The 23,861-nt window shown below is 37.6% G+C and overlaps 2 protein-coding genes and 1 pseudogene across 8 annotated transcripts in view; 2 read left to right on the forward strand and 1 right to left on the reverse strand.

Moving 5' to 3' along the window:
• LOC126803212 (probable CCR4-associated factor 1 homolog 11) overlaps nucleotides 1-23,861 on the reverse strand; it is a 74,222-nt gene that overhangs the window by 42,741 nt on the left and 7,620 nt on the right. The window lies entirely within an intron of this gene.
• LOC126803490 (putative disease resistance protein RGA3) lies at nucleotides 10,175-12,946 on the forward strand. Its single transcript, XM_050531290.1, is given in 4 exon segments — nucleotides 10,175-10,473; nucleotides 10,558-11,306; nucleotides 11,309-12,536; nucleotides 12,580-12,946. Coding segments are annotated over 4 exon segments (2,643 nt in total).
• LOC126803491 (pentatricopeptide repeat-containing protein At5g27460-like) lies at nucleotides 18,006-18,963 on the forward strand (annotated as a pseudogene).

Consider the following 23,861-nt stretch of genomic DNA (forward strand, 5'->3'; position numbering starts at 1 on the left):
CACTGGTTCTAGCAGGGTTATTAGTATTACGAAAACCCTAGAAACACTACAATTATCCTCATAGAGAACATCCCGAATAATAACTGGTGTTTCCGCTAACTAAAAATTATCAACATCTCCATGACGAGCAAGATGAAAAAGCCTATCGGCCACACCATTTGTTTCTCGATATATGTGACGAAAAGTGAAATAAAGAAAAGAAGCAACATACCGCTTACAGTCCTCCATCACCCATCCCACAAAAGACAAATCCGCATCACCCACTGCAAGTAATGCACAATCTGACTTTACCTCAATCTCATCCCAACCTTGATAAAGTGTCACTATAGCCATACAAACACTGTGATCATCTCGAACAACAATACCAATACCACCACAACCATTCGATGTCTTGCACTACCATCAATATTAATTTTGAGCCTGCCTTGAGGAGGAAGTTCCCACTTCGTTTTCACCCTCCTCACAAAATTGCTTTTTGAGGGACAATACCTCCCAAACTCATCCCTCAACGAGCGTACACTTTTCCACATGGCCACAAGATTAAAGACCCCATCGTTTCAAAACCACTCTATTGCGCTCAGACCATATAATCCAAAGAGAAAGAAAAAACATAACAAGCTACTCACTTGACAAGCTCATCAATGTCTCTCTTATCCATTCACCAATAGAAAAGGACATTTATGAGCTTGGCTTCATTGGGAAAGGACACATTCTCCAAAAAAAACCCTAGTCACCACACACTCCATGAACATGTGTCTACTATCTTCAGCTGCCATTTCACAAAGAGGACACTTTATCTCCAACTCTACTCTCCTCTTCTTTATAGCTACTTGAGTAGGCAACACCTCTTTAATCACGCGCCACACAAGTATACAGACCTTAGGGGGAGCTGCAAATTTCCACAATTTTCTTCAAAACCCATCACCGACACCAGAGTTTGCGAAAGAGCCAGCCTCAACCCCGACTTTAGCTAACAACCTGTGAACAAAATAACCATTCTTCACTAAATACATGCCCTTATGATCATAGTGCCAAGTTAACAAATCCTCTCTCCCCCCCCCCCCCACCATGCTAAGAGGGATTGCAGCAATACTCTTAGCTTCACCCTCGATAAACAACTCATTTAAAAGCCACCAGCCCCACACTCCACCACCTTCATCAATCAGTTTTGCCACATCCATTGAATCAAACCTCTCCATCGGACAAGAGAATAGTTTGAAACTATAGGTAATGGGAATCCAAGGATCATCCTACACTGATATACTCCCACCGCTGCCTATTTGATATTTGAGCCCCCTACACAGTAGATCCCTTTCCTCTAAAATCTACGCCACGTAAACGAACAGCCTTTACGAGCCTCTGACTTGATAAAATGAGAATTGGGGTAGTATTTTGCTTTGAGCTTCTGAGCAATAAGAGAGTTTGGTTTATGCATGAGTCCCCATCCTTACTTAGCAAGCTAGGCTTTATAGAAGCCAGCCATTTCCCAAAACCCCATACCACCCCTCACACTTTGGAGTGCATAACCTATCCTAAGCAACCCAATGGATCTCCTTTTGATCCCCAAACTCAGTCCACCAAAACCTAGCTATGGGGTACTGCATTTCAACACATAAAGATGGAGCACGTCACGGAGCTTCAAAATCTCATCCTCCTCTGCCCTTAAGAAAATGAAAGAACCATCGACAAACACGGACCCCTCTGATATCACCATCCAGCTCACCATTCAACAACAACCTGGACAAGAACTAAGCACATAACAAGACAAGGTACGGTGATATAGCATCACCCTACCTAAGCCTTCTTTGTGGAATCAACTTCCCCACCAGTTCACCATTAACCAAGAACGAGTACGAAACTGTGGAAATACATATCATAATTCATCTAATTCATTGTGAGCAAAACCCAGCTTGATCGTCATCGCGTCCATGAATTTCCACTCCACACGGTCATAAGCTGTAACCATATCCATTTTCACTGCCCCAAACTTGACCTTGCCTCACCTCTGTTATTTTTTTTAAATGAGAAATCTCTTAGGCAAGGAGGGAATTGTTAGAGATTAGCCGCCCTGGGATGAAGACACTTTGAAAAGGGGAAATAAAGACATCAAGAAGCGGCTTGAGACGGTTTGCCAAAACCTTAAAACCAATCTTGCAAATTACATTACATAAGCTAATAAGGCGAAGTTGGTTCACAAACTCAAGCTTTTTTACCTTAGGAATTAAGGCAACCCACGTACCATTAATGCTTCTCAGGTTGTCTTTAGAACTCGACAAAAAATGCACTGCATCACTACATCCTCCCCCACAATCTCCCAAAACTGTTTATTAAAAAGGAGAGCAAGACCATCAGACCCATAAGCCTTGGAAGGATGTATCTGCTTCAAAATCTCTATAAATCTCATCATTTGAAATTTTTCTAACCAAATTCCTATTCTCCTGCTCTAAAATGACTGAGGGAATAAAGCTTAACTCCTCCATATTCACCTCAGGTTGAGTCGAAGAGAAAAGCTTAGAATAATAGTCGAGCACAGTTCTCTGCATACGCTCTTCATGATAGGAATACAAACTATGACGTTCTTAATGATTATATGGCATATTCTTACTATTTGTTACTTCTTATTTCATATGTTTTAATTCATTTTGTTAGAATAAGTGTTTAGGAAAAGCATAACTCGAATATATGTGATTTGATGATGAAAATGTTGTAAGTGTTAGAAATCCATATTGAGATGTGATTCCTTAGTCAACTAGGACTCTACTTTCCTATTCTTGCTCTTTCCTTATTTCTAATTGCCATTTCTTTTCAGGAGAGACACATCTTAAATGGACAAGGAGAAGGGAGGTTGTGTCACATTCTTAGATGGCGAGGGAAAAGTCATGTCGTGTATTCTAGAAGGTTGTTGTCGTGTGAGTCATCTAAGATGTCTCTCATTCGGATTTGATTTCCTATTCGGATTTGATTTCCCATTCAGAGTTGGAGATGGATTTCAGAATCAGAAACCATATCAAAGAATATTTCAATTTCCATATTGGATTCTACTTGTCTAAAGGGGGACACAAGGAGTCTGATTTGCTCCTATATATAAAGGCATGCATCACACATATTTGCATCATCAATCCTTGCACCAAGTACTAGTCAAATCTCTGCAGAAACACATACTCATAACCAAGAACCCTAAATCCGAAATTCACATAGCCCTTCACCATTCTTTTGCCCCAAAGCTCAAAGCCTAGGACGTTCACTCTCTTGAAGATCTCTAGTTATCTTGCCTTAAGTCTCGGAGGATATTGCAAAGTGTAACTATATGATTTTCTTGTTTAGAATCAGAATTTTCTGTTGTTCCACTATGCCATGAATTGCTTCAGACAACGGTGGATATCTGTTGTCTGAGAGTAAACCTATGTGTCATCTATTTTGATGATGTCTCTTTGCATATTAGACCACAGATATACTCCGGTATCTCATAACGCTATTAAACAACATAAAAAAAAGTCTTCTGTTGTCTAATGCTATATTATCATTTCCAGATTTTCAGTGATATAACATTTAAATGTAGACTAATCTTAACTATAATTACACGTATATGTTGTTTCATCTTATATTTCTTAAACATATGAATAATATATGTTGTTTCATAGATAGTTTAATAATAGTTATCTGTAATGTGAATTCCAGTTACATTACAATTATATGTTGTATGATGTGCATGTAAAAAAATATGTCGAGCCTAAGGCAACAAGTAAATGTTGTTTAATTTGTTATTAGTTAACAATTATTTTCTATATGCTTCTCTATATGTTGTATGATTTGAAAAACAACAATAGTTACTTATTGGTCACTATTGTTTGAATTCACCTCAATTAACAGTTGCTAGTTATGTGATGCTTGTTTTTGGTTACATCAAATCACACTCATTCACTGTTCAAATGGTAAGCTGAAAATTTGAAATTCATAAATTTATAATTGGTTCTCTAGTTGTTCAATACCAAATCAAAATACATACATATGCCAAAGCACATATCATCCCTAATCTACATAATCTAATCAACTATAAAGTACAATGTTACCATCTCCAACGACGACACCACCATCATGAAGCAAAGTACAATGTTACACACCGGTCATTGATGGATGTCTCCAGTCTGCACAGTGCCACCAGTGGCTGCAGCTAACCTTTTCAGATCTTCTTCAGCTACACGGCCAACACAGAATATATCTCGATATGTCACTACTCTAATAGGAAAACATTGTCAAGCAAACAAACGCATTAATTTTTTGTTGATGAAAATTCTTAGTGACGTTATGAAGATTACATTTACTTCACATTGAAAGACACTAAAAGTATTGTGAATTTATAGTAGCATTCCACAATGATATAGATTATACACAAGCATATAATTTGTGGATATATTATCAGAAACCAAAATTAGAACATACATATATCAACTCTAACAATAAATTACTACTCTAATAGTAAATTACTACAGAGAAAATGACATTCTATTACAACTCTCGCACCACTGCCAGACCTGGGGAGTTGCAGATATATGCAGCCTTACCCTACTTTATTGAGTTGTTGTTTAGCATTTTGAATATACAACCTCAGTGTCATAGTAGTGAAGATTTTTGCAATAAGTATGAGTTACAATAATAAGTATTCCGATAAGAATCAAAATTATCTTAAATAGTATACTATTCAAAGAATGAATTGAATAATATAAGAAGAGATCAAATAAAAATAATCAAGTATGCATGAGATTGTTGCATACAAAAGCAGAAAAAAAATATATGGTCTATGCATAGTCCCAAAGTAGAAAGTACATGTACAATTGCTAGTATTCCATATTTCAAACAAAGAGCACATCTCAAATCATATGCCTCTAAATTATACAAATACTATATGGAGTTCAAAAAAAAACATCTTAGGGAAGCGGGGTACCTGGACAGGAGCCAGCCTTTGTCCAATAGCAACAACAACTATAAGTTCTAATTTCTTCTACATTCCACACAATCCAGTCCAGTTTAACCTTTCATAGAAATACAAATCATCTATTAATATACACAAATATACTTAATGTTATCAAATTGATAAAGCTACAAGGAGAGAGGAATAGTATATGACATAAAAACATTTAGTCGATTAAGTGACAGAGCACGTTCACAGAGAAATAGCAGAATTTCTCCTTGGGCACATCCTGCAAAATGAAAGGAATTATAACCAGCATTTTAAATATGTAGAATAATAAATCTTGACACCACTAAAATTTCAAACCTTTAGAGGAGAAGTAAACTTGCCTGCCAGTGTAGCAAAATTGGCAATTCATGCCACAGTCCACTTGACTCGAAACACAAACAATATTCCTGCTACTATCAGAAGGTCTTGATCACCATGCCATCTTCCAAAGTGAACAATATCTGAAACCTCCTGTGAGTTCCATAATCAATGATAAGGTTCTCAAATAAACACAACTATAAGGTCCCTAGAGTTCCCATATACACACCATAACACTCCTTAACCTCTACACTAAATAACATTGCAAGGAGGAACAATTTCATGTACCTTCTTCCTTGTTCCATCAGCCACATAAATAATATCCTTCTAAGACAATGCCTTAAACTCAACAACTTGCTAAAATCCTTGTTAAACCTACAACACGAGTATATAGTAGCCATGCGTCTTTGATTTATCAGTTACGAAAATGATTGCATTAGGCAAGAGTGTGGATATCTGTCAAACCTTCCAACTGATCACTGTTATGCGCCCATAAATCATTCCCCCAGAGACGCTTCCACAACATCATAGCGTGTCCGGTGTAGCCTTGTGATTGGACCCATTTCTGCCAAAGCATTACATAATCATAATTAACAAGCGAAATGATATTATCCCTCAGTGGCCACTAGTGAAGAAAGGTACAAATATGTATTTGATTTATACGTTGGCAGATTCTGCTCTTTTTTCTTTCAAGGAATGTTTCATTGCAATTTACACTTTTCCAGCATCATGTAATAGTTTAATTAAATTCCAGATTGGTTTGATTGTAACGACCCCGAAATTCTGAGCATAAAAACTCAAAATTTCAAAGTCGTTAAACACCAAACAATCTCGATGAAATCGAAATCATTTAAAATGCCACAGCGGATCATCTCTGAGTTCAAAATACAACTCAGTCAAACCGATTATTACAAACTAAATTATAATTCAACATTATAACAAATGGAAATGTATGATCCTCACAACAACCTCACAAGATAGTCACACAAAATCCTCACACAAGCTGTAGATAAATAACTTCAAGTCCTCTGAGCGGTCCGTCAATTCCCGCTAATCCACACCTGCGGAGTTATCCACTACACCATCGAATTGGTGCACCGGGATTGTAAACACAAACCCGGTAAGCTTTACAGCTCCTATGAGTAAAATGAAAATATAACTCGCATATTAATATATATACGAAATTCCACAAATCAAACAAATATAAATGCACTCATGAGTCAATGGACGGCCCATCTGGTTGTCCCAAAGAAATATGAAAAGAAGTGCTCATGAGAAATTAAGTAACCCTTCTGGTTACCCAAATGCATTTATAATACGGGTACCAAGAACGCTGGTACACATCTGTTACCCCTCTCGTAATACACCGCCGATATTGGATAGCCACCCGCTACCAAACATCCAAAACAATCTGAGTACCCATGAGCAGATAACCACCAGTTACCTCACATGTAGTACTATGACAGACAGACTAGAGCTCTAACTGTATCGTAACTTTCGCCCGGCCAAAGGCTAGGTTCCGACTTGCCAAACACGTACAATAATCTCACATCATATTGTACCAATCACGTCCGAATACAAATCAACATTTTAACAATCTCAATGTTAAAAATCACGTACAATAATCTCACATCATATTGTACCAAAAATCATGTCCGAAGACAAATCAACATTTTAACAATCTCAATGTTAAAATCACGTACAATAATCTCACATCATATTGTACCAAAAATCATGTCCGAAGACAAATCAACATTTTAACAAACTCAATGTTAAAATCACGTACAATAATCTCACATCATATTGTACAAATCAAAATCACATGCTCGATATTTAAATCTCGTCATCGAAATGACATAAATCACGATAAAATCATAACAGTATATTATATAGCAAACTATATATACATGTACATATTTACCATTTATACAATATATATAATCCATTATATCGTATACATGTCATATTTCATAAACACGTCCGAAGACAAAAACTCGTCCGAAGACAAAAACTCGTCCGAAGACAAAACATTTTAACAAACTCATGTTAAAACCACGTACAATAATCACACCTCATATTGTACAAAAATCACATCACATGCTCAACATTTAATTCTCGTCATCGAAATGACAAATCCCAATGAATTTATAACAGTATATAATATAGCAAACTATATATATATATACTTATTACCATTTATACAATATATATATAATCCACTATATCGTATACATGTCGTAATTCAATATTAAAAACTCTTGTAAAATCTTGAATCTCTGCAAGGGTAGATTCGTAAATATGTGAGATTTTACTCACATTCTTTCCTGCGTGCAACTTCCACGACCCTGAAAGTAATTTCCTCACTCGTTTCGTCAGTCACCTAATAGCACGATAAATGCTTAGAAAATGATACTTAAAATATCAGGTGACGAGTTCAGCACAGCTAAATGTTGTTCATAAAACATTGTTCACGGAACACTGTTCATGTTTACTAATCACTGTTTTTACTAAACCACTGTTCACAGTTACTGTTTTACCAAAACACTGTTCAAAGTTACTGTTTTACCAAAACACTGTTCAAAGTTACTGGTTTACCATGACACTGTTCACATTTACTGTTACAGATCACTATTCACAGTTACTGTTACAGATCACTATTCATGCGGAGTTACTATTCGCAGTTACTATTCATTCTGCGTTACTGTTCACCGACCGCCACCAATCATCACCAAATTTCACCACCACAACCTAAACAACATTTCCAACAACTTCCTAGTTGACACCAAGGTCTAAATCCGAGTCTAAACAGTCCAAACAACGAAGAACATGAAATCGGCACTATTCACAAACCCTAGAAATTGAAATTTTGATTCGGGTACTTACACTTCGATTTGGCTCAATTCCTTTTGTGGGAATGTTGCTGCGACTGAGACAAGCAAAACCCCCCAAGAATTTTGAGCCATGGTGGCCGGAGGAGGCGGCGCCGCCACAACAGTAACTTTCGGCGGTTGCTACACCGTGTGTGGTTGTCGCCGGAGTGCAAGGCGTAGCCCAAAAGATAGAGCTCGTCGAGCCCGTCAGTTTGATAGGTGGCACGACACGAGGCGACGTCGGATGGTGGAGAAATCGGCCGGAGAAGGTTTTTGGGTCGGGTGAATAGTACCCGAGCTGATTTTTAGAAAAATCTGATTTTCTGATTTTTAATCTCCTCTCCTTCCTTTTATACTATTTCCAAAATCGGAAACGAACTTCCGACGTTAATAACTTTCGCGTCCGACGTCCGATTCGAACGCATGACATGTCCACGAATTCGTATCGATGAGCTCTACGACTTTCGTGAAGGAAGTTTTCGCAACCGAGCGACGAAATAAAAGTCGATCTATACGTTGCGGTAACGTTACGTTTTCTAATTAAACGATCCGAGAACGTTTCCGTTTTCGTTTCGAAATGTCGCAAACCTCCAATTGTCGTCTTGAATTAATTTCACAAGTTTAACACTTTGAAAATACTCGACATTTAGTTTCTAAAAAATCGGGTTATTACATTGATACATGTTGATTCTATGGGGAGTGAGGAGGTACTAAAGAAATATTTATAGGGGAGAGAGCTCTGTTGGAAAGAAAATATCAGAAGCTGTTGGAACCTCTCTACAAAAGGGTATGCACGATATCAAAACTATTCTTACCATATCTCTTAGTTCAGATCTTAGTTCTCAAAGTTTGACTGAAATTGGTGCTCCTAAATTGGCTTTTTTGTGCTACTATGTGCAAAATACATTCTGAGTACTTTGATGGTTGCTTGCAGAGATATGAGATTGTTAATGGTACAACTGAAGTTCAACTAAAGAAAAATGGAACTGCAGTAGACAAGGAAGAAGATAAAGCCAGAGAAGGTACCTCTCAAAAATCAAATTCTAATAACATTTTCAGTAGACAAGGAGCAAATAGCTGATCCAGTATCTTGCTGAGGAGAATGCTTATATTTCTTATACATTCTTAGTGATGTTCCATCTTGAACAACATTGTATTCTAGAAGACCATCCTTGTGTTTTTTGTAATCCAAGAATGAATCTAGTTTGAAAATATATATTTTGGTAGGAATATGAACTACAAACATTTGGTCTGAATGCTAAATGTAATATTTTAGATGGAGTTATGGATTTGTTTGCTTTGTTGTTAAAAGCTTGAATATATATATATATAATAGAGATATATGAGTATGGTAATATATATTAGGCCAATATTGATTTTTTTAAATCTATTATAACTACTCACACAAAATAGTGTGGATATAAGGCTCAGGACATCACACTAATATCAGTGTGTATTATAGTATGACACACAGATATCAGTGTGAAGAAATTTATTCACACTGAAAACCTGCGGTACAAATTGAGTATGATTGTGGATATTCATGGGACCCACGTCAACAATTCACACGAGCTTTATAATCCGTGCCTAATAGCTATTAGTCCCCCCTCCAAAGTACACCGATATACATTCTGTATGCGCACCGTGTCTAGTAGCTTTCCGACACTGACATCCGTGTGAAATACCTTCAATTATCACTGATTAAAATCAGTGTGAGAGTTATTTTTGCTAGTAGTGTTAAATCAATGATCATAATAATTAGGTACTCTATGTACCAAACAAGACAGTTTGTCCCTTCATTATTACAGGCGTAGATCAAGACTGAGACTAAGTTACATATATATAAAACATTAGCTTAATTTGAGTCCTTGTTTTTGTGCTGGAATAGTTTGACTTGGACTTGACCTAAACAATTATCGGGCACTATAAACTTGGCAGAATTGATAATAGGCTCACAGCAATTCTGCATTTCTCAGTTGACATATATATCTCTAGCTCTTGTGTTTCTGTTTCTGTTTCAATTTCCGAAATGGCCGAGGTGCTCATCAGCGTGCTTCTGGAAAAATTGGTTTCAAGTGTTTTTGACCACACAAAAGAAGGTATCAAGCTGATTTCGAATGCTAAGACAGAGGTCAAAAAATTCAGCAGCAATCTCAAAGTAATTCAAGCTGTGCTGGAGGAAGCTGAGAAGCAGCAGGTGGAGAATGCCAGCGTGAGAAACTGGTTGGATGTGCTCAATGATGTCTCGTACGAGATGGTTGACGTGCTTGATGAGTGGAACACGGAAATTCTGAAGCAAAAGGCTATGGGAGCAACCACTGAGAAAAAGTAAACCTTCAAGAAGGTATGTTTCTCCATCACCTCGACTTGCTTTTGTTTTGCTCAAGTCAGTAAGGCAACTCATCTGTATAGAATTGCTACTGAGATGAAAGAGTTGAATGAAAGGTTAGCTTTAATTTCTACTCAGAAAAAGCAGTTTAAGCTTCATGAATCCTCAACTCGTAGTAGAGGCAATCAACTTACCAAATCACTGAAAACTTCATCATTTGTCAATATTGCTACAATATTTGGCAGAGAAGAAGCAACAACTGATTTGTTGAGCAAGTTGTTGAGTGGGAGTAGTGAAGGGAAACGGATCTCAGTCATTCCTATCGTGGGTATGGGAGGGATAGGCAAAACAACTCTTGCCCAATTAGCCTTTAACAATGAAAATATAAAAGACTCTTTTGAAAAGAGAATATGGGTTTGCGTGTCGAATCCTTTTGATGTGGTGAGGATTGCCAAAGCCATTATAAGTGGTACTACTGGTGAGGATGCCCCAGATTCAACCGAGTTGGAAGATGTCTTGCATTGTATGTCTAGATGTCTTGAGGGGAAGAAGATCCTCATTGTTTTAGATGATGTGTGGACTGAATACCAAAAAGAGTGGGACAGTTTGAAGCTAACAATAATAATGGAAGCTAGTAGTGCTAAAGGTAGTAAAATAGTGGTAACCACAAGAAAAGAGAGAGTTGCTAAAATAATGGGAGCAACCGCTCACATGATCCAATTAGAGAAGCTGAGTGAGGAAAACTGTTTAGCATTGTTTAACAACATTGCGTATTTGGGGAGGGTAGAGGATAGGGCTAATGGATTTGGAGCTATAGGTGAAAAAATAGCAAAAAGTGTGACGGCTTGCCGCTTGCGGCAAGAGTCTTAGGTGCTCTCATGCACTCTAAGAAGAAAAGGGGAGAATGGGAGGACGTCTTAGAGAGTAAGATATGGGCTCTACCAGAGGTTAAGCAACAAGTTTTTCATCCTCTTTTACTAAGTTATTATAAGCTTGAGCCTGTAGTTAAGCGTTGCCTTTTATATTGTGCTACATTTCCTAAAGAGTATGAGATGAGCAAACACAATTTGATCGAGTTGTGGATGTCACAAGATTATCTTAGTGGAAATGACTATAAAGAGAAGGAGAAAACATGTCAAACTGTTTTCGAGACCTTAGTGATGCTATCATTTCTTCAAGATGTTGTGGAAGAAGAAATAGGTTATTGGGACGAGAGCATGACTACACTTTGCAAAATGCACGATATTGTGCATGACTTTGTGCAGTTCCTCAACAAGAATGATTGTTATATAATGGAGGCTAAAGAAGCAAACAGAAGAATAAGAGAGGAGGTGCGTCATTTGACCTTAATGTATGCACCATATGGTTCTCCACTTTCAGACATTATTTCAGCAGCGAATTGCAAAAAGTTGCGCTCTCTAACGGCGTTTGAGTCAAGGATGAAGAGCGCAGATTTACAAGCGATTTCACAAGTGAAACGTCTGAGGACACTAAATTTGAGCGGCAACGACCTCACAGAACTTCCAGAAGAGATTGGTGAATTGATACATTTGAGGTATATCGACTTGTCTTGGAATTGGGATTTAAAGGAATTACCAGACAGTTTGTGCAATTTATACAATTTGCAAACCTTGGGTCTTATCGGGTGCATTGCACTCAGAAGACTGCCTAAAAGTATTGGGAATTTGATTAATTTAAGACATCTCCATAATCATCGTTGTGGCAATTTGGCCTACTTGCCGAGAGGTATAGCAAGATTAACAAGTCTGCAAACACTAAATTTGTGTCCGCTTGTTAATGATGGTGAGGGCTTGAAATTAGGAGATCTGGGAAACTTGGACCAGCTCCAGGGTAGTCTGACAATTAGGATCAAGGAGAGTTTGAAGGATGCTGCGAGTGAGGCGCAGAGGGCTTGCTTGCAAAATAAAAAGCTTTATCATTTGAATCTTGATTTATCAGACCTGGAAGGGCAGAGCGATGTGTTGGAGGCATTACGGCCGCCGCAGAAAGATCTGGAAATATTATCGATTCTTCATTATTTTGACAGCCCGGTGCCCAGCTGGTTAATATCGTTAAAGCATTTGAGATCCCTTTATCTTTGGAAGTGTGGATGGGAATTTGCCCGCCCTTGAACAACTACAAGTAATGGGAATGGACAAAGTGAAGAAGGTTGGAGATGAATTTTTGGGCACTCAAACATCCTCATCCTCCTCTGTTTCATTCCCTAAATTGAAAACACTCACCTTCCAGACGATGAAGGAGTGGGAAGAGTGGGAAGAATGCAGTGGTGCTGGAATTACAATCATGCCATGCCTTGAATCCATCACATTTGATTGCTTGCCTAAGCTGAAGAACCTGCCACTCTTCCTGCAAAACACACCCCTCACCAAAATCTTCATTCAGTTCTGTCGTCGGGGTATTATAATGCCTGAGTGGCCCAACAACTGTAACGTCGTCAAAATTACGAGATAGAAGATCCACTGATCCAGATGTAACTGAGAGGTAATTGTCTCTTGTTCATCACGTTTCTCTGTTTTTTTTTCCTCTGTTTATTATTTCATCAATACTGTACATGATATCCACTGTTATCCAATAAATTGTCTATAGAAACTATGCTCTGTTGCATGACTGTTTGTTCGATTAGAAATAATCATCATATTCTGATTTACAAGTTGAGACAATTATATTAATTGACGGAGTCTCCTTGTTTCTCAGCACGGTGGAAACAGAGATAGAGATAGGCTCTGAGTGATGAGTTCAGGACGCATAACCAAATTCTTGAGCTGCTCTTCCACAGTTAAGTCAGGTAGTTATATGCTATTTCTTACAATCCGTTATCAGTTTACTTCTATCTTTTCTGCAATAATTATTGAATCGCTTTTGCTGGTCCTAGGAGACATGGCAAGTGTTACAGACTAAGATGTCTTCACTATCTCAAGTCTAACGTACATGGAACGTGGAGATTTTTCTTACATGGAGATATAGCACGAGTTGAGTTTTCTTACTAATGCAACCTTATGGCTGGCATTTAATTTAGAGCAGGTACGCTGAAATTTTCTTCCGCAGATCTTTCTACTGTTAAACTCAACTTTGTTAAAGAACATGTAAAATTCCACAAGAATCAGCAATTTCCTCCTTCTGGGAAACAGTGTGACTAGAGGAAAATTTTACATGTACATGATTAAATAATAGCCGAGGAAGACCATGTAACGGCATGACTACAGCGCAGGCAGTCATTTAAAGCTCCTCAATTACACAGAAGAACTGGAGAAGAAGCACAGTACGGGCTGATCAAGTTCCTCATCACATCTTCCCTTTCTTCGGCAATCTTCAATACGGCTCGGTTCTATTTCTTCAAGTAAGAGGCAAGTTGAAAGCATTTTAACTTCTTGAACTCAGAATGGAACCATTTTTTTTAAAACCATATATAGGTGATGCATATGTGCACAGTCCTTGAAAGTGCTCTCGACATTGTAAGTTTCAGTATTTTAGCAGCTTATGATGAATGGGAATTAAACTATATTGATCTGTAAAGATGATTTTTTGCAGACATGTTGAAAGAGCACCGTTTTGGCAGGTCAGAGTGTCAAACCTCGGAGTAGCAGTGGATTATAAGAACATACAGTACGTCAAGTAACTTTATGGGATGCACAAATTGGTAAAAACCTTTAACTATGTAATATGTAATTCATACTCGTGTAATGCACTGTAAACAAGTTATCAGCTATGAATCTGATATAGATAAAAATCTACCGTGCAGGCAATGTAGAAGCATAGAGACTCCAAAATTGGATCAGAGTTGTCAAGACTCAAGATTGTGGTGAATAGAGAATTAGAGATCAGCTGATCAGGTACTAATATTTAAGATAGATATAGTTGTGTAATAACGTACAAGGTTCATAAGTGTTTTAGATATGACTGAAAGGTTGGCATTTAGCTAAATGAGTGCAAGTCTTACTCGATCTTTTAATATCTCTATCCCGTTATTTTGAAATCAACGTTACACATGCCTTAGTTACTTGGAACACAGACAAAACTATTACATCTGTTAAAAGATTATCCATTAATAGCTGTTCCCATCTCATTGTGTAAATCTCACCGTTAGAAACTTAGAATTACATGTGCCTTATTCTGAAATTTACTTCTTGGCAGAAAAATAATAAAAGCTATGCTCAGCCCTCAAAGTTGCTGTGGCTGATATCCTCAAGACATGGCGATTATCTGGTATTCCTAACTCCTTATGCTTCGCAGTATGTCTCATTTCTTATACTATATATATATATATATATATATATATATATATATATAGGCCACTTCAGGTGCAGACGTCCGCACCGTGCGGATTCGCCGATTCCGGCGACGGCATGTCGTAACGGCGCGGCGGACCAGCATAGCCGCACTACCCACCTCCCGGCGATCCCGTCTATGTCAACCGGAGCTCTATCGGCGACCCATGGCGGCCGGAATCTGCAAAAATCAAATTTCTAAGTATATTCCGGCGATTTCGCGATTCCGGCTGCCGTGGGTCGCCGATGGAGCTCTGACCGGCACAGACGGGACCGCCGAAAGGTGGGGAGTGCGGCTGTCATGATCCGCCCCGCCGTTGCAGCCTACGTCCGCACCTGAAAATTCTCTTATATATATATATATCTCCTGTACGAATACCTTTATGTATCATCTGTACACAAAAATCAAACTGTTTTTATGAGCAGGCCTGGGTGCCTAAAGGAATTTGAGTATCGTGTTGCTGATTAGTTCTAAAGTAAGTGCTGTGGTGTTTTATAGTTCCTTAAATTAAAGAAAGTAGATTTAATCGCATCTTGGATCTTAGTTGACAGATCTTGTATCTAGTTGACTGACCATTATAGTTGCTATTAGAGTCATTCCTGGATTCATGCTCAAAGATGCCTCAAGTTTTCAGCCAGTGTATATATCCCAAGATGTTGTACGTCAGGTTGAATCAAACTTTGATTAACCACTTATATACATCTTTCCAAGCAAGAATATGTAGTGTTATGTAGTATAGAATCATCATGGAGAATTGAAACTTACCAAGATTTATGTATAGGCTAAACAGAAGCATAACTGGGAATTGAAAACAAATCAGGTTTTGAAGTTGTTCTAGATGGCAGCGGATCGGTGTGGTTCTAGAAACGGAGCAAAGGTAAAGAAGAAATTAATGGTAACTTGATAAAATAATGTTAATGTTATACATCATCATTGAGAAGTAAATTTGTCACCCATTCTTACTGTGCCACCTTATGCCCACCTCACAAATAAATGTCAAGTGTCTTTTATAATATCTATTGTTATAAATTTGTTGAGAAAAATGACACTTGGCATTTGTGAGGTGGTCACAGTAAAGGTGAGCAGCAAATTTATTTCCTTATCGCTGCATTAATATAACTTGATTAACTTTATTGCTAGTTTCTTATTTCTACAACTGTCTAAACATAAATTTAATTGCAGCCTGGGCAATGATTCAATCCTGATTAATGTACTCTGTGTGCAGGAGGACACATCGTTAAGCTGTGGTACACTGTCCGAAAGTCTTGTATCATTTTGACTATTGATGTGTTCTTACACTTCCAGAAGTACAACCACGGAATGTGGTGTAGTGGTTTCTAACCGCGACAACTCTTTGACCAGGACTTAAATGTGCATTGGTCAGGGATTCGATCGTTGACAAAAGCATTACACACTCCAGTGTGTCTGATGGGCCTATTGTAGCGAAAAGATCAGCCGTGTTGGGCCACTGGAGGCATTACTGTGGCCTAGATTGGAACCATTTCACATGGGCCCCATCAGGAATTAGTCCCATGTCAGAGAAAATACCTTCAGTTGTGGGGATACCCTGATGTTCTGGTTATAGAATGACTCTGCTCGCGCTCGTAAGAGTCACATGAGACTAGGGGCCCCATGTCAGTGGGTATGGTTCCTTACCGTGAAATAAAATAAAATAAAAACACTTCCAGACGTACAGGTACGAAGATTTTAAAACCCCACTGACTATTGACTGCTACTTTTCGAAACCCTATAGTATTAAGCAATGGTCTAAATATCGGTTTTGGCATCGTATCGGTCGAGAGGTAAAACGATATATCGGGAGATATATCGGTTTTATCAGATTTGCTTATTTTCAATAAAATTTATAAAATTATACTTCAATATGTACCAAATAAACTAAAAAACGGTACTAAGTAAACTAAAGAAAATAAATACTTGATTTAATGAAAATTAAAATACACTAACGACATCTAATAATAAAAATAGGTATTAAAGAAAGATTATTTAGACTTGAAATTCATCAGATATATTTAAAAAATATATAAATTAAAAATATATATGAAAAAATGAAAAAAAATATAATTTTTTTTAAAAAAAAGAGAGGAAATAAATATTAAAAAATTAAACAAAAATATAAGTTTTTTTTTTAAAAAAGAGAGGAAATAAATATTAAAAAATTAAACAAAAATTGAAAAAAAAAATCAAAGTTTGACCGATATTTGACCATTGACCAGCATTTTTGCGTTGACCGATAAATTTTGACCGATATACTCTTATCGTATCGGATTCGAAATATCAGCGATATATCGGGAATATATCGGCGATATCGCCGATATTTCGAACAGAGGTATTAAGATATGACAATTTCCGTCTGCGAACATCTTACTAAATGTAACTTCACGAATCTAATTTTAGGAGAATCTCATGTCTACTTAATCTTTGAATTTTTAGCGCAACCTAATTTTAAAGATATTGGTGCATAGCTGGAAAAATTAAATGTGATCTTGATAAAAAAAATGCATTTTGTCTGCAGGCCTTGTCTGAATCAGTGATGCACTAGCAAGGAGAACTGTGCAGTATTCTTTCCATCCATGCCATTTCATGATTAGTGGATGAGGCTTACCTAAACTAGGTAATGTCTTATTTGAAGGCTTGAATTTCTACTTGCCAGATAGTTTTCATATAAAAAGTAATGTCATTAGATTATTTGATTATATGATTTCCATGGATTTTCTCATCTTATTGGGGCTGAAATATTTAACACAGCATGGAAAAAGAAGGGGAGAGCGTGGGTCGACTCACACTGAGAAACTCATCAAAAGGACAGATGATGCTCGATGAGGCCATGAGGGTACGTTGTGGCTCAAAACAGCTTGGACCTGATGAATTTAAGATTAAAGTTGAAAAATTCCCTGATCCAGTGGAATCAAATTCAGGAAAAAGTTCGTAAATGAGAGGAAGAACAACATGATGAGAGCAAGTCGCCAAGTCCCCTGTCCTCATGAAAGAAAAATCTAAACCTGCCAGCATTAAGGACTTCCTCTTACTGCCCCCCATAAACTCTTTAAAGAGAGATGCTTCTCTGAGAGATTTTAGTATCTAATTGGGAAGGGTTGACAGGAATGATATTACCTAGGTCGTGGAGCGGTTTATGATTGTACTCTTGTTCATTAGTGGAGTGCTCATCACATTATGTTGTAGACTAATACGACACCCCCCCCCCTTGAGCAGTTGACTGATACGTACGGCGTCGCGAAAAGCGGCTTGTGTTGCTTTACTACACAGTTATGTTGTCGAAAGGGACGTGGAGAACTGGAGAAGATGAGGCGTTGATGCAGAAGCTTGGAGGGGTGGCCGGGTGGGGCTGGTGGTGAACCGTGATTTGTATAATGAGATGGCCACGTCACAGTTTGGGAAGGTACCGCTTGTAGTAGAGAAGATGAGGAGTAACAAGATACAGCTGACTGTTTTATGGTATAATCTTTGGATGAATGTATGTGCGAAGCTGTCTGAGGTTGAGAAGGATTATAAGGAAATGATGAGTGATGAGAATGCTCAGATTGGATGGAGCCCTTTGTCGACTTTAGCTGGTATTTAGCTATATGAATGTAGGTATTGTGGAGAAAGCCATGTTGGCTCTGATAAATGCGGAAGAGAAGCTTTCTGACTGTAAGCCTCTTGGTTATTTCTTCCTCATTAAGCAGTGTACGTCGTTGAAGAGTAACGAGTATGTCCTACGACTTTGGGAAGCTAGTAAGGGAGTAGCAGGGAGGATTCCGAGTAATAATTACATGCAAATATAGTGTTGTGCTTGGTGAAGCTAGGCGATATTATGGAAGCTGAGAGGGTTTTTTCAGGGAAGGGGAGTGCAATTGTTTTAAGTATGATGTTCGAGTCTCTAATGTCCTAGGTGCATACATGCGGAATGGGATGATGGTGAAAGCCGAGTCATTACACCAGTAGAGGCGGTTGCCCCAATTATAAGAATTGGGAGATTCTTATGGAAAGGAGACAGCAAAACACTAGTATAAGAATTAGAGATAATTCATGACTTGGGTTTTGCAAGTTTACCATTATACAAATCTGCTGAGAATGCACAATTCTACTATAAGGTCGGCTTCTCACATCCTTAAATGGTGGGGAAGGACGAAACTGAGATGGATGATGAGAATTGTGCTCTTGTCCACACTCGATGTTTGTAAGCAGTTGCTAGGCCCTTTATGAACATATAGTTTATGATGACTGCATTTTGGGTCTTTTGATCTTCCCGATACTTGCAATCACCAGACAAGATGCTTGTTATGATGTTTGAAGATACCAGTTCATGTGCATGGTGGTATGCCCTTAGCAGAGTCACTAGTTATACCTGAATACCTTTTTAACAAGACCTGGAAGAAAAATCCAATCATGTTGGAAGATCCCTATGAATGAGCTCAGGAACGCTTCTCGTCCAGATTTGCTGACGAGAAGGTAATAGCACAAAGCTAAATTGCAAAACCATCACAACTTTACGGTATGGACTAATAACATTCGTCTAGAGAGAATCTGAAAAGTGGACTTGGGGAAAAGCAATTATTTGGGGGTGAAAGTATTGGCTACAAAGCCAATAAAAAAAAGAGAAAACATAGGCTTTGTAGACATAGCATCTAGGCGGATAGGAGTATGCGCTAGAATGGTTTGAGGAGATCGCAGGCGTAAATCTATTTGATACCGAGATGATACCTCTCCTTGATGCATGGTCAGAAGAGTGAGGTTCTACCACCTCAAGATAAACTACTGGGGCAAAAAGGTCTTCACAAGATTTTGACTGGAGGATCAAGTTGAAGAACTAGTACACAGATCAAGAGCAGGCTGAATCTGGTTATAAAGTGGTTAGTAGCTACTGCTCAAGAACATCACACAATTTCAAACCTACTGTAATAGTCAGCACTTCAAGCAAATAAATAAAACAGCAGCAAATTTGAAGCCGCTGAATGGTGCAGCCCTCTAACCTAGTATCATACTATTTAAGCAATATGCCTGTTGCAAATGCCTAGTAACTGCTGCTCAAGAACTTCAAACAGATCTTAAAATTAAACCTACTGTGCTAGTCAACACTTCAAGCAGATAGAACAAATAACACTAAAATTGAAGCAGCTGCAAGGCACAACCCCTAACCTATGATACTATTTAAGCAATATGCCATTGCAAATGCCTGCACTCCAATATTCTTCAAGAATTCATAGCAAAAGCATTAGCTAAAAGAGTTAAAACCACATGCTGCTAGCAAAGAAAACTGACAAGGGAGCTCCACTGTAGGTCTTAGAAAAGATTGTTTAAGGTTTGATCAGGGGATGGCCTAGATGGTTATGCCAGTACCAGAATAGTAATTCTTTCCCCTGTGACATATGAGCACTTTATCTGAACACAGGCTTTCAATTTTGATATTAAATCATCATACAATAAACCAGGGGAGCCCACCATCCGGCTAAATCTCACTAATACGATAACACTACCAAAATCATCCTACACAATCAATCAAGATGAAATCACAGGAATATCTAACAAAAGCCTCATTAATCACCCAATCGACAACAAAAATAAACTACCCCTGAACTCCACAACATATTTGCATCATTTGTCTCAAAATTCTACTTTTACAATAACACTATCAATGCAAAATCCTACACAACCTACCAAGCTGAAAACACAAAGGATTATCTAACAAAAGCATTATTAGATTATCCAGTCGGCCACAAATTGTCTGCCCCTGAATTCTACTTATACAAACAAAAATACTACAAAAATTCTACACAGATAACCAAGCTAAGAACACAAAGGAATAACTATCAAAAGCATCACTGGAATATCTAACAGAAGAATAGTTATTCTGCACTAGACCAAAATAACTATCCTTTCCCCAATCACATACGGGCACTATGTCTGAAATAGAGGGTTTCGATATATGAAATCAGCCTCCAATAAACTAGTGAAGTCTTCACTATCCATTTATATTATATTTATACGATAACAATACCAAAATCCTACACAACCAACCAAGCTAAAAACACAACCAACCAACCAATCAATCACATGTATAAAGCCTTCAGTATTGCGAGGAATATCCAACTTTAGGATACATCATACATGTGTAATTGGCATGATAAAGCTGAAGTGATGCTACAAATTATGTTTTAGCAAATACCATTCTATTAGGCTGATCTTCATGGAAGTTTAAGGGAAAGCGAAAAAGAAATTTAAGATTTCCTTTGGCATTTCAACCCTTTCAATAGTTCAAATTTCTTTTAGTTCGTATTCCAGAACCAAGTCTACAGTAAATGACAAAAGATACGTAGAAAAGAAAAGGTAAAAGTTAGATAACAGAGAGACAGTGAGGGTTAACAAAGACCACAACAGTATCCCATACATTATTGCCTCAATGCGGGCTATATTGAAACCTGAAGTTGGGAAATCCCTAGAGTGGCAACAATCTTATCAAAACAGGTAACAATAAACCTAGTCATAATGGAAGAAAGAACACAAGTTCATTTCTCTTAAATCAAATAAACAGACCAAAACATGGATAAAATGGAGTATCCTCACTGTCTAATAGACAAAAGGATATGAGATAACAAGTTGTAATGACACCAGCAAAATAAAGCTAGAACCAAAGATACTAAGAACTAAGAAATCAAAGCTCACAGCTAGCCTTCACAATATAGATTAAGGAACTAAAATAATAGTAAGAAAATAACAAAATATAGCAACCCTAATTGATCACAATATAAGGCCAGAATAAACAGAATCTAATTCCAAGTATTAAGTCACTAATTTGTAATTCCCAGCTTGATGAACAAATAACAACGCAATACACAAACCATATAACCAATATGCAGCTAATTAGCATAACTAAGAAATTATGTGTATCATGGGGTTTTTATCATCACTCATCAGGATATCACACACAAGTTGGACAAAATTACCATGAACATGCAACAATCTTATTAATATGAGCTATAATCTCAACAGTACCTGCAACACTCCAGCCTCAATGCATTCTTTGTTAAAACCTCAAACTGACAAACACACTTGAGTATTGACATATCAAGGATGCCAATAAAAGATCATTGTATTTCTTAAATACTAAATTTTCATGCTAGCTTTGGAATGTCAGCGGCAACTACTTTCAGATAGCAATTCTGAATACTCTTTCGAGTTCATTGGTTTAATAACTTTCTATCTCTCTAATAATTCTTGGGTCAAATACCCTGGTAGCTGCCTGTAACAATCAACTCGAAAGCAATTAAATGTTGGGACAGGGTCAAACATATCTCGAAAAAAGATGACAACATTATGGCAGAGGTCAAATACCCATATGGCAGTGTATATCACATATTCATTAAATTTATAGGCTGAGTGAAGAGAGAAATCAGGCAGCAATCTTTCTAACGTGAACATGCAACAATCTTACTAATATGAACATGGAACGATTTCAGCCATATCTCCAACACTAGTGCACAAATGTATTCTTCTTGGACCTCAAGCTGGGCAAAATCCCTCGAGTTTAGTTGACATTCCAAGGATGCCAATTGATTTGCATACTGCGTTCAATCTCAGTGGCAACCATTAGAGAGACCAATTACTACTTCTCTTTCCAAGCTCAATAATATAAAATCATTGTATCTCTCTAGTAACAAATCTTATGTCACCCTTGGAATGTCAACAGCAAGCATTTCAAAAGAGCAATTTCGAGTACTTTTTCTGTGCAGCAAGCCAACAACAATATTTTTAAAATGAGCAAGCAACTGTTTCAATCATATATTCAACACTATTGCATGATGTGCATCAATTCATTCTTTCTTAAAACCTCAAGCTGGGCAAAATCACTTGAGTTTAGTTGACATTCCAAGGATGGCACAGATTTGTGTATACTGCATTCAATCTCAGGGGACCAACTCCGACTTATCTTTCCGAGCACAATGAATAAAATCTTTATTCTCTAACAAAAAAATCTATAATGTCTGCAACAACCTTTTACTGGGACAATACTCTTTTCTGAGTTCTGTAATGCCCTTATTCCTTTGGGTCAGATACCCTTAATTTAAGGGATCAAAAGGCAGCCAGTCTTGACATAATTGTCACCGAATATCAGTTCCTTGGGTAACAGGGTCAAACATATCCGAAATCAAGATATCAACAATCAAAATCCCTCAGAAACTAATGCCCGATTTCGACACAAATAGAATGGAAATTGATACTTCAACCCCCAACAAAATTAGAAGGAGCACCAATTCCTTTCAATTGTGCCTCTCCGATTACTAAACCTTTCATCATTGGGATTATATATCATGCCAAAACCAACATCAACCACATAAACTTTCTATGTATCAAGCAAAGACAAATCAAAGCCAACAAGCAAAAGAATGAACCCTAAAAACCATTGAGTGAGGCAATTCTTACTTTTCCGCAATTGAAACTGCGACCTCCGATTTGGTTCGTCACCCAACGCGAATTCAAAGTTACCGATTCGAATCACCACATCTGAAATAGAATCAAGCAAAAACAAATCAGCGTCTAAACCCTGGATTGCTTACAGGTTTGGGTTGAATTGATAAAGAAAAACCAACGGAAATCGAAAGAGAAGAGAGGAGAACTGAAGAGAAGAAGAGAAAAAAGGAAGCTTTAGAGTCTTACCATGCGGTGGTGAACCAGAGCCAAATCGAGCTCCGGTATTCAATTGAGAATTTCAGGAGTTTGGGTACCTCTCTCAAACTATCAAGTAAACTCAGAGAGAGGAAACCCAAATTTGAAATTCGAAATTGAGTGAGAGAGAGAGAGAGAGAAAGGGGAAGAGACTACATATATTTTACATACAAAACAATGTCGGCATATAACGGGCTGTTTTCAAAAGTTGATGTAAATGGCTTTTCTTTTTTGAGTATTTCTAATAATTTAGGAAAAAAGAAATTTAGTCAACTTTGAATTACTTGACAAAATCATTGAGTTTTAACAAATATTTGAGATCATAGATAATAATGCACCAAATTATTAAGAGAATGGCAAATTTGATTTTGAATGGTGCTAGGTTTGTGGTTGTGAAGTTAATAGTAAGTTTTTTTTT

This window comes from Argentina anserina, chromosome 7, assembly GCF_933775445.1.
Source record: "Argentina anserina chromosome 7, drPotAnse1.1, whole genome shotgun sequence".
Lineage (NCBI taxonomy): Eukaryota > Viridiplantae > Streptophyta > Magnoliopsida > Rosales > Rosaceae > Argentina > Argentina anserina.